The sequence below is a fragment of the Etheostoma cragini genome, chromosome 21 (assembly GCF_013103735.1).
Source record: "Etheostoma cragini isolate CJK2018 chromosome 21, CSU_Ecrag_1.0, whole genome shotgun sequence".
Classification (NCBI taxonomy): Eukaryota; Metazoa; Chordata; class Actinopteri; order Perciformes; family Percidae; genus Etheostoma; species Etheostoma cragini.
Window position 1 is genome coordinate 1,459,886 of NC_048427.1, and position 17,252 is coordinate 1,477,137.

Genomic DNA, 17,252 nt, shown 5'->3' on the forward strand with positions numbered 1-17,252 from the left:
CCCCCCCCCCCCCCCCCCCCCCATCTACAGCAGGACGTTGCTTAGCCTCTACCATAGGTGTCAATCATAATCTACATAACACACTGACTATGGCGCTCACACAACCATGAATGTATCATAAGAACTGGATACAGGGGGTTGAATGATTAAATTATACGGCTCCTCTAGACTTTCCAAATGTAATCAGACCGAATGGATCAAAATTCTGATAATTGGGAGGCTCCAAAAAATGTATCCACTGATTTGTAGACGTCTTTTTCGCCATGCAAGTCTGAGGGCATCACGTGACCGGCTGGGAGTTGCAATTACACCATTCAGAGTGTTGAATTTTAATCAAAGAGCAGTGCACATCCTGGGGGCTGCAACCCCTACAACCCCACTTCAAAACCTCCAAACTATCCCTTTGGCATTGTGCAAAATGCACTTATATGCTTCCTTGCTGAGAGTTAAATAAAAAGACTGATATAACGTTTATGTCTCATGCGTAGGACCTGAGCCTGGAATATTTAGCTTAGCTTAGCATTAGGACTGAATAAAGGGGGGAAATGGCTAACTTTGCTCTTTCGAAAGTAAAAAAAAAACTGCAACTACCAACCCCTCTAAGACAGAAATGTAAAAGGGACAAAATGTTGTTATCATGGGGGAGCTATGTGTCGGACTAGCTTGTTTCCACTAGCTCCCAGTCTTTATGCTAAGCTAAGCTATATGTCTCCAGGCTCTAGCTGAATTCTTGGCACACATACATAAAAATGGTCTTAAATTTTACATCTATATCTCTACTATTAGCTTGAAAGGAAATGTCTATTTTTTTCAACCTTTAAAAATGTAATGAATTCATTGAATTTGGGCTGTTTTATTCAGTTTCATAACATTTGAATTTTTTTTTTAATGGTTTTAAAACAGAATCCTAACTAAACGCTGTCTGATCTCAACTATCAGGCAAAATAATTCATAATTTCGGCTCTTTTTTTATTTCTAAACAAAAAAAAAGGGTATAGTGTCATTTAAATTACATGGAAAAAAAGTTTGACAAAAACGTATTAAAAAGTGTCAAAAGCATAGAAAAAAATGCCCAAATTTGGACCCGAAAAGCTCAGATTATTATTTCAAGTGTCTGTAAACATTATGGAAAGGATCTCTTCATATATAGGCCTTATTAAAACCTTAAAAAAACAACAATAATGTATATAAACCTAAAACCTTAAACGTCTTTTCTGTGTAACATGTGCTAAACCCACCAGACTCCATTTAAAAAAACAACCTTTTAGCGTGTAGAGTCAACATATTTTGTAAATTGGTAAACTATGTGTTTATTTCAACCAAAACTAGAGTCATGGTTGTAAAAGTTTTATTTTCGTTATGTCGCCTTTGAATGGAGTGTATTTTACGATGCTAAAATGACTGTTGGAGTCTGGTGGTGTTAGCGAACGCAATTTCGTGGATGTTTTTATGTTTCAAAAAAAGCGTCTGACCCTTTAACAGAAAGGTTGATAAGGCCATAATGTTGTCAGACACGTAGCATAATAATCACCATAATAATCGGAGTATGTCAGTGGCAAAACAAGCACTTTTGTTTGAACGCAAATACAAACAATTGTCCTATTAACTTACATTGAAGCTTGTTTTGCTGACTGCCAACTGCAGCGATCTCACTTAATACTCGTCCAATGTCAAAGATGGTGGTTGCCATCAGTCACTTAAATATATAAAAACATAGACACATAGGGTCCAGGTTGATAAAAGGTTGAAGTTACCCTTTACCTCCTTGGGTAGGCTACACTTTGCTTCAATGGAACAAACTGACACAAGTTTAGCCGACAATGGCAGCGTTTGAATTGATGGAGATGCCAGGCTTCGGCGTGGCAGCTGGAAAACGCATCGGCGTGGCGGTTACTAACGCCTCGTTTCACACTGTCAGAGTAAACTATGTGCGGCTGTGGTTTGGTGTTTTGTGCCATGTGGATTACATTTCCCCCAGGGCAGCGTGAAGCCTTCGTGTGAAAGGGGAGATGGCAGCGCATTTCAGGGCGGCCGTGAAAACATAAATAAGATCAAACTTCATTCGCTTTGCTTCGACTCAGGCTTCAGGAGCCGAGACATTATTAAAGCAGAGAGGGTTGCGGACAAGAGACGACAACAACAAGACAAATTACATTTTTCAAGTAATCTGCAACTCGTGTGAGTCAGTTTTCCTGAAGTCTAACATTGCACTGATGACAGTATATTGCTAATGAAGTGGAAAGCTTCCACAGACATGAGATCTATATGTGTGACGTGACTGCTGGCAACGTCTGCATGGTCAAGTAAAGCTGCTTGTCTGCTCTATTGTACTCCTATAAGTCAGTGAATCAGACGATCACTCTGCATTATCATCAACCAGAGTCCAGCTTTTCATTCATTCATAAAGAAGCGTTCATCTTCAGATGTGACATGTCTTGGCTTGCATCTGTGGATCACAGAGCACAGGGAACAAAAGGTTTTGACACAGCTTGGCAGTCGCTGGTGAAAAAATAGAAAAGAAAAGAAGAAGACGGAGGATTTCATATTGCAGCGTGAAATCCCTAGAGGGATATTTTGTGAGAAGAAGAATCTTTCATTTGTCTTTTTTCTCTTTGTTCCCTCGCTCAGGTATTCCATTCCCTATAATTGTGGCATGGGCGATCGGGAAGCTGTACTACGACAACGAGAAGTAAGTCCTTTGGTGCTCTCAGTTATTCAGAAACACTGAACCTGGTAACTAAGGGGCAAAGCGTCTTACATTGAGGAAATTAACGTGTATTAATAACCTGCTGTAATCACATTTGCATTGTACAATATTCTTAATTAAATATCACCCTGGTGGCCATTGGCACTTATATAGGACGGGCTTAATGCCTGATTGATATTAATTGGTCTCTCTTTGCCCCTCGTAGGCAGATGAAAATGGATTCAGCATTTGATTAATGTGCACTGATAAAACCTCTAATGGAAGTCCTTAAAGCATGCGCATCATCAAGCGATAGGGATGGCGTTGGGGACATCCGTTAAGGGCGTGATGTTCACGTTCATCCTACAGCTCGTTAACGCGATCTCTCTGCAACGCCTGGAGGGAGTTTCTTCAAATTTGGCACAAAAACGTCCACTCAGACTCAAAGATCAACTGATGTGTTTCATAAGGAGCACCCACTCTTATTGTGACAAAATGTCACCCAAATGTCTAACAAGATAAAATGATTTTATCCAAAAGGTCAAAGGTCAACGCAACCTTGAGGAAAAAACTTTTTTTCTGCCGTTATTACGCAACGTCATAACTCAGGAACAGAAGGGGAGACATTTGGTGGGAAAATGAAGCGGAGATACTAATCTTGAATTCGGGCTGACTGTTTTTAGATCTACTTTGCTTCAGGGATGAAGGTGTGTGAAGCGTGCACGTTTTGCCCAAAAAATACACCCCCCCCCTCTCAAACACACACACACACACACACACACTTACAACAGGTTGATTTGAACACACACCATAAGTGTGCACGTTACTCAGGTTACTCAGGTTGCTTCAGTTGATTGATTGACCCAAATATAGGCAATAATAAAATAATGTGTAATAAAAATAGCCCCCAAATTTGGGTTATTATGGCCGAATTTCTTAAAATGTGAAAAAAATGACTTATGTTTTTGCATAATATTGATGAACGTAGCACCACATGTACTTTTTACCTCATATATTTTGCTCTTTTTGTAGAATTTGTTGACAAAATTAATAACACAGAACAACACCAGCCTTATCCAGTAATGGACTTCCAAGTGAATAAATCAACCAATACAGGGAGATACTTCAGCTATTTATATCGTATCTAATATGTCGGCGAGTATTATCTTATTTAACTTATCTACTGTCTTTTCTTCCTTCCCGGTGTTGCAACCTGCCTTAAAATACCTTCTTTTGCAGAAATTTCCAAAATCATTTTTATTTCAAATAGTCTCATTACACTGGCAGATGTTTTCATTTCAAAGAAATTAGAAATTATTATGAGGTATATACGTTGGTACAATTTGGTATCTAAAGGGGTTTGAGTTTATATGTTTTAAATGTGTACATTTTTAGGAATTTCTCACCTCTTGCCAGAATTATCACAAATGTTTTTTTAATTTTTAATTTTTAATTTAGCCTTTATTTAACTAGGAAGTCCCTTGAGATTGAAATCTCCTGACCTGGCCAAGACGGCACAACAGTTACTATTTAAACAGAAATACAGCGTAGTCAACACAAACAAGCATCACACAAAGGAAAGGAACAGGTCACATGTGGCATTTACATTTTTTAATTACAAATTAGAGTTTTATGATATACATTTTGAGAAGATTGACTAAAAAAGGGGCTTTACATCTGAGCACACATTGCTAAACTCAGAGAGAAGGATGAGTGACAATATAAGTACTTCCTGTAAGAAATAAGCGTGGTTTCTGCTTGATTCCAGGTGCTGGTTTGGGAAGCGAGCCGGCGTGTACACGGACTACATCTACCAAGGTCCCATGATTCTTGTCTTAGTGGTAAGAGTCGGTGTTTTCTTTCTCCAAAGTAGCTCCATTTTACATCAATCGCTGATCGAATTAGTCTTTATAATGTCTTTAAAATGCCTGCGGTGAAATGTAGAAAACCGCAAAACACATTCTTCACGTTAGAAATGATAAATGAGAAGTTCCAACCCTTCACCTGTCGAGCTTAACGTTTAAATCTCCTCTGCCTGGCACGTTTTACAGTAAGACAGATGGCAATCCTTTTGGAAAACAAGAATGAAATCCAAGAATACGTCCAGTCCTGTTTGTACCTACTATGATTTATCTCTAACATCGGGTTATTTCCATACCCTGAGGGGAAGGTTTCCACTCCTTCATTTCATTAATTCATCGGGTGGGGCTGTGTGTTGTCGCCATGGACGTAGGAAGTGGGTGAAAATGTGGGACCGTCTTGATAATCCAAACGGGGGGTCTAGGGGTCCCCACCCAGGGCTGAAAGTGGGAACTGGCAGGTGGGGGGATCCTAAAATCCAAAAAGGGGGGGGGGGGACTTTTAAGTTAGTTTCTCACCACTTTAACCCTTGTGTTTCCTTCCCATCAACCATGACATTTTTTGTCAACACTGATTGCTTTTTCCGACATTTTTGTCACTCTTTCGAAGTTGTGGGTGCTTTTTTAAAAATGTTTTTTCCAAAGTTATTTGATATTTCTAATGTTGACATTTTCTGCTTATTTCAAAGGCCCATTTTTGGTAATTAATAAAACTGAAAACGGGTCAAATTTGACCCGAGGACAACATGAGGGTTAAAGTCTCTTTTCTTAAAGCTAGTTCATCTTAAAATCTTCCTCCAAAACAGCCAGGAGTTGAATTTTCCTTCCCATTAAATTCTGACTGGTGTGGTAACAGCATGCGTGCCATGTCGTTCACTACCGAGCCAGTTTGGAACCGGTAGGCTAGCGACAACGTGATCTTCACCTGTTCACCTGACTTTACCAGATAGTACGCGACTGTCCTGCTTTTATCAGAATCAGAATCAGAAATACTTTATTGATCCCCGAAGGGACATTCTGTGTTACAGTATCCCCAACAGTAAATCAGCTTTATAACAAAATAATGCACAGGACAACAGACAGTACTTGTGGTCACATGAAGGGATTTTTTGAGGTGACTTGGAAGGTTGGAAAAAATAAAATAAAGGTAACCGAGGCAGTCAGTTACAACTGCTCTCAACAGAAGCAGGAAGAAGCAGACATGTTAGTCTACATCGACATTGTTTCGTTTACGAGATTGCTCCTGTGCCACTAAAAATTCAGCCGAATGTCCCTTATTCGGACGGATCTGCGTCCCCTTCCTCTTCCTTTGTGTTGGCGTTCTAACCGCCGGTGGATTTCATGAGGACTATGGTGAACTGGTCCTCAGATCTCTGCAGGGTAAATCCAGACAGATAGGTAGACTATCTGTCCAATCGGAGGTTTCTGTTGCACGACTGAAACTACTTTTAAATGTACACTTTTTCCATCAAAACAAGTTCCTTCCATTGTTGCTCCGTCGGGAGCTTAGCTCAACCCAGGATGATTGTGATTGGTTTAAAGAGATGCTAATAAACCAGAGCACGTTTTTCTCCCATCCCTGAACGCATTGTGGACTAGCCAGTCCCTCCTACACAGCGCTGTGGAGGAAGGTCTGGCAATGCAAGACTAGTATGTGACTTTCCTCCTTATATTACAGACACATGAACTCACCACAGACAGGTGCCGTGTTCCTGGACTCACGGCGGTGAACAGGGGCAGTCTTTCCACTGCTCCTAAGAATCACCTGGACCCAAGGCCGACGTCATGCCGGTTACTTTCTTCACACACACATTTTTACAAATATAAATATATGACGAGTTCAGCTTAATGGGAAATCTCACAAGCTCGGGAGGGTCAAAAAGTGACAAAGCAGCGTTCCGAGTAGCCTGAGTTATAACTGGGCTGGAAATCACAGGATAAATGTCATGATAAAATACAAGATACATGGCTCATAACACCAATAATATCATGATACAGCAATTCTCTGATAATTAATATATTTTTAGACATAATGACACATCACGATATCGGTCAAACTATGACTACAAAATGCGGTGACAAGGGTTCCTCTCTTTATTAATTGAGTTGTTCACTCAGTCCAAACTGGCCAAACTGTTGGAAAACAGCTTTTTTGTCTGTAAATTCAAATCAATCTCCATAATCTTGATTGTTTTCAAGAAAAACCTGTTAAAAGTTGGGGGGTCTTAACTAATTATTTCCAAAAAGTCCCACCCTCACATGATGTCCGCGTCTCTAACCGTGGTTGTCACTCTCATCTGCATCCAGCCGGTAAACTGTAAATTACTGCACCTGCAGGAGCCTCCGTCAGCTGTGTGGACGCGTCTGTGTGCCTCAGACACTCAGCCCTCCAACCCGGCTTATGTTGAATGATCCTGCAGATTTTGCAGATTGTTTGGGGACTCAGGCCGGCTCCTGGTACAAGATTTAGCCATCTCTCATCTGCACCACAGTAACTCCCTCCTGGCAGTGCTGTCTAAAACGCTGTCCTCAGGCCACTGGTGGAAAGTACGCTTACTCAAGTTCTGTCAAGTCCATTAAGTCAAGAACACACACACTACTATGAAATGATTTAAGAAATTGTATTGTACAACTTGTAGAAGTTGATAAAATTCTGAATGCAATCTTTGGCGGGATGGCTCTGTTCAGGGAGTCCTCTGACCTTTCATGAGCGCCGTGAGACAGAGTCAGAGGACAGCAGCAGCTTTAGGGGGACGCTCACACAGTCTAGGACTGGGAGACCTGAACTATCCCCCAATATAGTCAGAACTATCCCCCCATATGAACAGAACAGCAACGATGACATGGAAGCAAATGCCAAGTTAAACACGACAGGGTGGAGCTGGGGAGGTGGAGGGTTATGAACACACTGAATCTGCTCTAAGTAGGGCGCCCTTGTCAGCTGATGCTGGTCAGCTGATGCCGGTCAGCTGGAGCAGCTCAGCTGGAGCAGCTCAGCTGGAGCAGCTCAGCTGATGCGACCGTGTTGCCCGACCGTGTAGCAGCATCTTGACTTCTTGGCCTTCCAGAACCAACGCTGATGCTCAATTTGTGTAAGATTTTGAGGTACTTGTGCTTCTACTCTGCTACATTTCAGAGGGAATAAATGTCATTTTTACTCCACTTCATGCTTTTAAAAGCTTTTTTTATTATGGTGATTCAGAGAATTTATTCAAATTGAAAACTATGATGTTGTTTCACTGATTAAGTCCCATCTACAGCACTACCTTTTCATTTTTTGTTAACAGCAACAGTGAAACTTAAGAGCGGGGATTTATTATCTTGGAGCAACGACGACGTGGAACGGTTACTGAATTACTTACTTAATGAGGTGTGTAAGTTACACAACCGACGAGACTGACGGACGTGCGTCATCATTTCCAAAGCTCTCCGTTTGTCCCCCTCCAGACTACAAAGCAAACGCAGAGTTTCCAGATGTCTCTGGTTCAGGGTCTCGGACGTATTGGGGACGTGAGGCAGAAACGCAGCAAAAGATATTCATTTTTAAACCAAAACGTATTAATATAGATGTAGCCTTACACAGCGGTATAAGAAGTGGTTAAAATCAGCCCCACCTACATGCTGCTACTTTAAAAATGATGCTTAAACATCAATTCATCCATAATTATATTCCATTAATATTAGATTAGATTTTAATGTCATTGAGTCCTGAAACAACGCCACAGTTTAGCATCTCACCAGGAGTGCATTAGCAGCTAAAGAGAAAGAAATATGTACATACTGTATATATGTGTGTGTGTGTGTGTGTGTGTGTGTGTGTTTATATATACATATATGTGCATACACATATAAATGCACACTGTGTATGTATACATACATGCACACATATAAGTGAAGGGGTAGATATGAGTTTGCTCAGATATATTTATGTTACTAATAAATATGGTATCCAGGGATAAGGGAAGTGACAAACTGCCGATGTAGTCAAGCAAGCACTCTCCATTTTACTGTTCAGCCTAGCGAGAAAGTCAATATTACAGTCACAAGCTCTCTGCTCAACAGTAGGACACAAAATAACTCACAAAAAAGGAGTCCAGGGAGGCGAGGAACCAAGGAAAGGGCTGCTGGTGGCTCCAAATCATGGAACAAACAGAACAAAACACGCTTCATCGCCCTTCGGATTCCCACTGACTCACAACAGATGAAAGAAAAGAAACAAGAGTTTATTTGACTCCACTCATAATACCTGTCACCACTAGCAGCCACACCTAGAGTTCAACACCTAGAGTTCAACACCTGGCGCCCCATCACACACCCGGCGCCGCTCAAAGGCCAACGCAAGTGTCTTTGCTGTTTTAAGACCGACACACTTGTCAGTTTCCCGTCTTACGCCCACGTCGTTTGAATAGCAAATTTACACACAGGGACACACACTGTCAGCAGCACGCACACATGCAGAAGATTAAAAATGTAAATACTATAATGTGAAATAGTATTATTGTGGATATCTATATAGTTTATATTGCATGTTATGGTTACTGGTGAAATTATCAGATTTACATAATTGAAGTATTGGCAAGGTAAGATATGTCTAGCCTTACAGTAGTATGTATGGATTGTAAGAGTGTGTACAGTCCAGTATGTGTAACAAACACAAGTGGTCGACCGGTATGGGACAGCAGTGCTGCCAATGGCTGATTAATCTCACATACAGATGCATTCTGGGATAGGAGAAAAAACCACTGGGTTGTATCCATTTCTATAAACCAATCACAATCGTCTTGGGTGGGCGACGGCGGCGAAGGAACTTATCACATATAATATAACATGAAGTTAACTATTCACACAATACAGTACCGTGAGCTGTTTAAATCAGCTGATACATGGTTACACCTCATTGGCTCTTACCAGTGTATCTTGGTGTGGACTTCGTCCATCCCACGGTCCCAAAACGTCCCAGTTAGAGAGGAAACGCCCTAAACATGCTCTTTATAAATCTTTACAATCATTCCCCCAAAGAACCGTGCAGGCGTGCCTTGTTGCACCATCCCAACTTTCTTCAAAAGTTGCCATTTTCAGCATGTGGCTCGCTAGTTCCAAGGTTGTTTTTTCCTGAAGAGAACGGAGTTTGAGAAACAGCAACACCCAGAGAGCAGAAGGTGAGCCAATTATCTTAGAAATGTACGACCATTGATCCAAAATGCAGATAAACCCAAATAAAGCAAAACAATATAATGTATGTCCTTCTGGAATGGACCATTCTGCATAATGAGTACTTTTGCTTTTACTACTTTGATGCTCATACTTTTGTAATTTAACATTGAATGCAGGATTTCTTTTTACTAAAGGAGTACTTGTTCCAGCACTGTCCTGATCCACATGCCTGTCCCCCCACTCTGACCGCTCTCTCCCCTCGCCGTGGTGATTTGACCGCTTCCCTGCTCATATTGGACTACTTTCTCCCTGCTGGGTCTCCAGTGGTGGACTGACCTTCCCATCCTCGCTAGAAACAGCGTGTTACCGTATCTTCTCTCTCTTAGGTCAAAAGTCATCCTTCCAAGAAACACTTTGTTTCTGTCTCACTCTCTCTCTCCTCCCTTTCACCTGAATCGCACGTCTGCCTCCTTTAATATCTCCCTGCTACCTTCACTGCGTTCCTTTTCTTCCTCACAGTAGTAGCTGCCCCTCTCAGGCCTGGATCTCCGTGCCGAGCAGGATCATCGTCCGGTCACCAGAGTATTTGTGGTCTTTCCTGTCAGGGTGCCGTGGTGGTGAACTCTCCGTGACTGTCACCCTTGGTGGCCTTTAATGTCAATAAAGGGTTGAACTGCCACACTGTGTTGTACTGCTGAGGGATACATGCAGCATATTTAACGTGTTAAGATAAGCACTAATGCACGGGGTTAGTGGGGACCGGTAGACTGCCACGCATCTGTTGGGGCCAAGGTCAGGTCGGCTGCGGCTGGAAAATATTCCTCCAGCTATTTTTGCTCCCCATGTTACATCATTCACACATATTGCACAAAGCTATTTGTTTTGACATCTTTCACATTGTAGGGAAAGAAGAACCAAGAAACTGGTTTTAGCATTGTTAAAGAGAACTGAAGATTCAAAATTCCTTTTTATAGTTGTTCAGCTAAACACAGAAATATGTAAAGTATGAACAAAATAAGAAGCATGGCTCCTTAAAACACATGTTAAAAAAAGCTCAGCACATACTCTGAAAGCTACGCCCACCATGGGGGGGGGGGGGGGGGAAACAACTGTACGCTCTCCATTTTGTATTTCATAAGGGTGCCTTCTCTTGTATTGTTGACTGGAATCGATTTTTTAGGGAGACACTTTGAAGATCTGTCCAGGGACAACGGATGAAAAGTAGCCTTTTGACTAATTCTGGTGCATTTACAGGAATGTTTTGAAAATGAATGTACATTGTCCCTGTCAAATAAATTAATGAAATAAAAATCTTGTTCTATACACGATCTGATTGGCTAACGGAGAGCTGCTAGTCCGACCCTATCTGGAAATAACATTTGCTGACGCTAGGGTGCATCTTGACTTCTAGGCTAGGTGAATGCTGCATAAAAGTCAAAAGTAATTTTACTGGTGTTGAGCAGGTTGCTTTATTTCTGAATATCAGAAATCTCCATTTTATAAACTATCATATTGCTGCAATGAGTTTTGTGCACTGCTGTTTGCTGTAGACGTGGAGCACTGCGACCCCTGATCAGCCTTTCTCTGAGAGTAGCCGGGGGCTTTACATTGACACCCGTCAACCTTTCAATTGTGGGTAAAACTGATCTTTTGCTGTACTAATACTACATTTCCCCTGAACACTAAGTGTCAGACAACCTTTGGCTACGTGCCTATAGCGTGCCTGTCGTCGATTACGAGCTAGACCTAAAATCTGATCGGCTGGTCACTACCTGTGTTGTTCGTTGATCATAAAGTTAATTAAAAGCCCCGACTCTAACGACTTCATAACGAGCCTCACACTCATCGCTGCGTCTGATTTTCCCAACAGATTAATTTCATTTTCCTCTTCAACATCGTGAGGATCCTGATGACCAAACTGCGAGCCTCCACCACCTCCGAGACCATCCAGTACAGGTACAGTCAGTGCAGCCTGCTGTGTGCAGCTGTGCCCAAATCTCTCCTCCATGCACACACCTTGACAAATGTGTCCACTTGATGGGTGGAGTGTGGTGAGGAGACTGCGCCTGTAGACAACAGTCTCACTGTCATGGTTGTGTGATCACCTGCAGGAAAGCTGTGAAGGCCACGCTGGTGCTTCTCCCTCTCCTGGGAATCACCTACATGCTGTTCTTCGTCAACCCGGGGGAAGACGAGATCTCTCAAATCGTCTTCATATATTTCAACTCTTTCCTGGAGTCCTTCCAGGTACGATTTATCCCGCAAATGAAAACAAAAAATGGATGTTGTGGATGCTTTCAGGGACAAACGTAAAGTATAAAATCATCTTTTGGATGTATTTGTGAATACAAAGACACAGTAATTGTAATGAGTGTGAGCAGAAGAGATGACTGGATGTAACGTGTGTGTGATAAGCTGCTGTGCGTGTGATTAAAAACCGGATCAGGGCGTTGATGTTTTGAATGCCCTCCTTTTTTTTTTAATGCTTTGTTCCTCTCTTTATCTCCCTTCTCCTCTCCACACAGGGCTTCTTTGTGTCTGTGTTTTACTGCTTCCTAAACAGCGAGGTAAGCAGATTCACATCCGCCTATTGATCAAACATTTTATGCCCCCCACCCACCCACCCACACACACACACACACACACACACCTCGCCTCAAACCATTATTTACAACACCCGTCTTCAGGCGCTTCTCTCTCCCTTTTGCTAGATGTTGCCGTGGGTTATCAGAGGGAGTTAAGTGAGGACGCTTGAAGCCTTGACTGTATATTTAAGACTTGTCGGGTATAAATGACATCACGTTCCACTCTTTATGACAGTGTCAGTCTTAATTTGATCTAGTGGAGAAAATCGGGGGTGAAACCTCTCAGAATAACACAGAAATATGAATATGCATGCAGTGATGTCATCATTCATTATTCATCATACTAGCAGTAACAGTAGTAGTTTTATTGTTTTCATTAGTATTATTGTGTGTATATAGGGCTGCACGATATGAGGAACATACGTTTTGACCAGGTGTTCTCACAGATTATTCATTTATTTGTTTATTTACAATATTTATTTTCTTTTGTGACTATATACATGTGTATGTTTTCTTGTCTTTTTGTGGTATGTAGGTACATACATACGTAGGTAATTGTAAAGGACGAGTTAAAGATGCAGTAAATGATCCTCCACCTTATCCGCCCCTAATCTCTCCAGATGTCTCCTTGCACGAACAAGCACAATAACGCAAACAATTATTTCGTACTTTATCCTATGCAAACAGCACGAATACAAAACCACGTAGCACAGCAACTTTTATGTAACATCCTGAAGGAGACATGAATATTCGTACCGAATTATATGGCAGTACAGTTAATAGGTATCTCTGTCAAAACCACAATGTCAATGTCATTGTGAAGCTAGAGGAAAAGGGAGTTCCCCGAAGGCATCAGCGTTCATTCTTAAGGGGAACATGAGTGTCTTATAATCCACCCAGAAGGCACTGAGGTATTTCAGTCTGGATCAACTAAGACACACTGCTAATGTGGCAATTAAACATCAATTTTATAGATAAAATACACAAATAAATTGAGTCGCAAGGCACCGTGTCACATGCTAATCAGGGACTGAACCCCCCTAAAGGTCTGATCTTAAAATCTCCACTGGTTGTTACTGTTCATCCTGAAGGAGACATGAATATTCATACCAAATTATATGGCACTACGTTTAATAGTTGCCAAGATATTTCAGTCAAAACCACAAATGTTAATGTCTAGACTAGCTAGACATTAGTCTAGACTAGCTAGAGGAAAAGTCATGGGGATCATCATTAATTTAATTTGGGTTTTTCGTAGTTTTTTTTGCACAGTTACACTTAACTCTTCTGAATTCCAGGGTTTAAATTTGACCCTTTTTTTAAAAGTTTCTATGTAAAAACATTTGGGTTTCTTTCAACCAAATTTTCAAAAAAATAAATGACATGGATGGTCCAATATAGCGCTCATTGCAAGTATGCACACATGTAACGTACACATGATGTGTTAACATGTGTGCTGAAAAGAAATCTGCAGATTCCCTTTGGGTCCCCCCATCAGTTAAAGTGGGAAACTGGGCGAGAAAATCTATTTTTTAGAAAGGACAGCTTTGTATTTAAGAGTGTTAATTAACACATCAGGCACCTTCTTGGCTTTGACCTCCACCTGCCTGGCGTCGGTGCACAGGCCCTGAAGGTGAAGTAGGCGTAGATGTATCATCACTTGACCGTTTCCCTGTGACAGCGGGGATTATGTCAGACCTGTAGGTTTAATCTAGGCAGCCTGGTGGTTCGTCAGCTGAATCCCAATCTGGTGCTTCAGTCGGCTCCATGTCACCACAGACCCCGACATCTTATTACAGAATAATCACAACTTCACCAGCTCACAAGGATGTAATATCAGCCGACCACTGGCCTTTGGTTAAGGTCTCACGCTGGGTTAGCCGCCTGGATGATGAATGAATATCTCATCATGGAGCGTGTTGCAGGGGCTTAACAAGCCTAGCTTACAGAGGATATTGATTTAGGGTTTTTGTTTCAGGCTGAGGATAGCAGAAAAGAAATGAGACAGATGAACAAAGAAACCCCATTACATCTCATCTTCAAGACAAGAGAAAAAACAAACATTTAGCACTAAAACACGTGTAGAGGATTAAATGACGACAGGCGCCAAACGCAATGCCGGTTAGCACGCTGATGAATTGAGATGTAACATTATAGTGTGTTGATATGATTGTTTTGTGCGGATCAGCTTTGAAGGTTCTTCTGAGGCTGTATGGTGATTACTGGAGGCAGGGATGCAGAGAAGTAGGACACACGGGACGATTGATTTCGGTTATGGAGTGAGCGAGGAGGAGGAGAAACCTCTTTTTGTAATCATCATTAATCAGCGTATTGTTGCCACAGTGTGGATTCTGTTTATAAAATATGTGGAATTGATTGCAAGTGGAGGTGCAGATTGGGTTTGACATCGCAGAGACTGAGTTATATGTAGAAGCCCATTTCTGACAGGAAACAAACATAAACAAAAAAGTTAAAGGAATGATAAAAGCCCTCACGGTTATTCATTCAGACCATGAGATCAGAGTGGAAGTCTATATGTGCTGGGAAAAAGAAAAAGAAAAGGATGAAACAAAAGATCCTGTAAATCATATAATAAGAGACTTTCTCAAAATATAGTCAAATAAAGTCATTATTTCAAAGTAAGTTAGTCCTTATTTTGCAACACTAAGACATTATTTTAAGATACGACTGTTACTGACTGGGAGGAACAACAATCTTTAAACTTGGTCCAGTTAGCAGTCCACTGAAAGGGCTTTATTTTGACATTGAAAGTCTCTTTAATGACTTTTTTAGCTAGAGGCACTCCGAACCTTCTTCCTGATGGTATGAGCTCAAAGCTTTGGTGGAGTGGGGGGGAGGTGGATGATGAAGTTGGATTTTCTTTCCACTGCTTGTATATAAAGACCAGATGGCTGTTTTTGTGGGATACCTATGATGTTAACAGCGTGCCTGGCTATCCTAGCCAGCTTTCTCTTGCCTTTGTTGGGTAGGAAACTGTACCAAGATGAGATGAGAAGGCTATGACAGACTCTATCAGTGACTGGTATACCTGGTGTAGAATGACCTGTCTCACTTCAAATCCATTAAGCCTTCTGAGGAGACCCATGCGCTTTTGGGCCTTTTTGTAAACTGTGTAAAAACATGCAGGGGGAAGGTGTGACGGTGGTCAATCAAAGCACCAAGGTCCTTGAAACTTTCAACCTGTTCCACTACTTGCCCTTCCAGTCTCAATGGTGTGGATAGTCGGCCCCTATGGCTCCACAGTTCCTTGGTCTTGGTCATGTTAAGCTCCAGTGAGCTTCTCTTAAACCAAGGTGCCATTGTGTTGACATACTGCTTGTCAGTGAACAGGGAGTCATCATCAGTTAGGTTGGCCACCAAGGCCATATCATCCGCATGCTTAAATAGCTTGAGAATTGGACATCACACAGCCCCGAGGCACTTAAACCCATTTACCCTCACATGCTGTGGTCTGTCCTTTAAAGGGCCCATATTCTGCTCATTTTCAGGTTCATAATTGTATTTTGAGGTTGTACCAGAACAGGTTTACATGGTTTTATTTTCAAAAAACACCATATTTTTGTTGTACCTCACATTTCTTCAAAGGCTGTTTTTTACCATGTGTGTTTAGCTCTCTGTTTTATCTCCAGAGTGAGATATCTTACTTCTATACTATCTTTGTTGGGAGTCACACATGCACAGTAGCTAGGTAAGATCCCATCAGCTAAATAACTCTTTTTCCAGCTTTGGTCAGTCCAAGGCAGGATTAGCTGGGAGACTTCTTCTAGACCAGGGACACTTTTGGAATACCTGCACAACAGGGACAGGAAGCAGTTCTTTTGGAGATTATGGTCAACTAGTGGGTGTTGTAGAGTTGGGAGTGAGTTAACATGCTAGCGCTAGCATGTGCTACGGTTAGCCATCTTATCTTGGCTAGTGACATAGAAAGCCGTGCAGATTTTGAACAGCTTACCCAAGTTTGTATGCGTGTGGAAGCATCAGAGACACAAAATAACACCCCAAATCACTACAAGATGCGTCCCTTCAGTCCGTACGGCTCAGGAGCTTTGGTGGAATGGACGGGTAAAGATGGAGGTAACCTTCTTCTCCTCCACATAGATGGATTCAGAGCAATGGCTCATGTTGTTTGGGATCCAACTCGCAGCATTGTTGGATCTGCATTGTTGGACCTGGCATAGAAAGTATTCAGTTCCTCTTTCAAGGCAGCAGGATCTGGGCATTGGGTCCTGCCAGCCTTCTGAGTCCAGCCCAACATGGTGTTAAGACACTTCCAGGCATCCCTCACATCTCCCCTGTTGAACCTCTCTTCCATTTTGTTCTTGTAATTAAGCTTGGCAAGCTTGATCTTATTCTTTAGCTCTTTTCTGAGATCTTGGACACGTTGTTTGTCTCGTTGAATAAAAGCTAATTTCTTCAAATTTAGACAGTGTTTGAGCTCTTTTGTAATCCAAGGCTTGCTATTACCAAATAGCTTGACTTAGATGGAATGACACGGTCTGCATAAAATGATACATAAGAGCAGATGGACTTGTTAAGTGTGTCAAAGCCCCATTGAAGGCCTCAAGGAACATTTCCCAGTCTGTGAGCTCAAAGCGTCCCCTCAGCCTTTCTACACATTCAGTATTCCAGACTTGGATGTTTTTTACTGTGTTTTTAACCATGGGCAGGATGGGCCTTGGATACATTTACACCTGGAATGCATCCGAAACATAAATCCTGCGTTCTATCTAATCGCGTTGCCAATGTGACGTACTGCTCTAATTGGGGGGGCGGGGGCGTACTGGGTTGACAGTCACAGCTGTTGAAATCCCCAAGTAAAACCTAGGGCTGATCAGATGCCCTGGAGACGGCATTGTTGTAGCTTTTTGAAATGCGCAGTGATGCAAGTTCATTGTCAGGGGCAGGTACGTAAAAAAGGATCACGGGGTAGATAGTGGGGTTGACCCC

General features: G+C 41.8%; 1 protein-coding gene and 1 long non-coding RNA gene across 2 annotated transcripts in view; one reads left to right on the forward strand and one right to left on the reverse strand.

Annotated features, from left to right (window-relative positions):
- Window positions 1–17,252, forward strand: part of LOC117937013 (corticotropin-releasing factor receptor 1-like) — a 70,022-nt gene that overhangs the window by 51,329 nt on the left and 1,441 nt on the right. The window contains exons 9-13 of the mRNA XM_034860629.1: window positions 2,629–2,689; window positions 4,455–4,527; window positions 11,570–11,655; window positions 11,811–11,946; window positions 12,225–12,266. Of these exons, the coding sequence (XP_034716520.1) occupies window positions 2,629–2,689; window positions 4,455–4,527; window positions 11,570–11,655; window positions 11,811–11,946; window positions 12,225–12,266 (398 nt within the window). The remainder of the gene's footprint in view (window positions 1–2,628; window positions 2,690–4,454; window positions 4,528–11,569; window positions 11,656–11,810; window positions 11,947–12,224; window positions 12,267–17,252) is intronic.
- LOC117937016 overlaps window positions 6,066–17,252 on the reverse strand; it is a 16,863-nt gene continuing 5,676 nt past the window's right edge. Inside the window, exon 3 of the long non-coding RNA XR_004655079.1 lies at window positions 6,066–6,164. This is a non-coding gene — a long non-coding RNA (uncharacterized LOC117937016). The remainder of the gene's footprint in view (window positions 6,165–17,252) is intronic.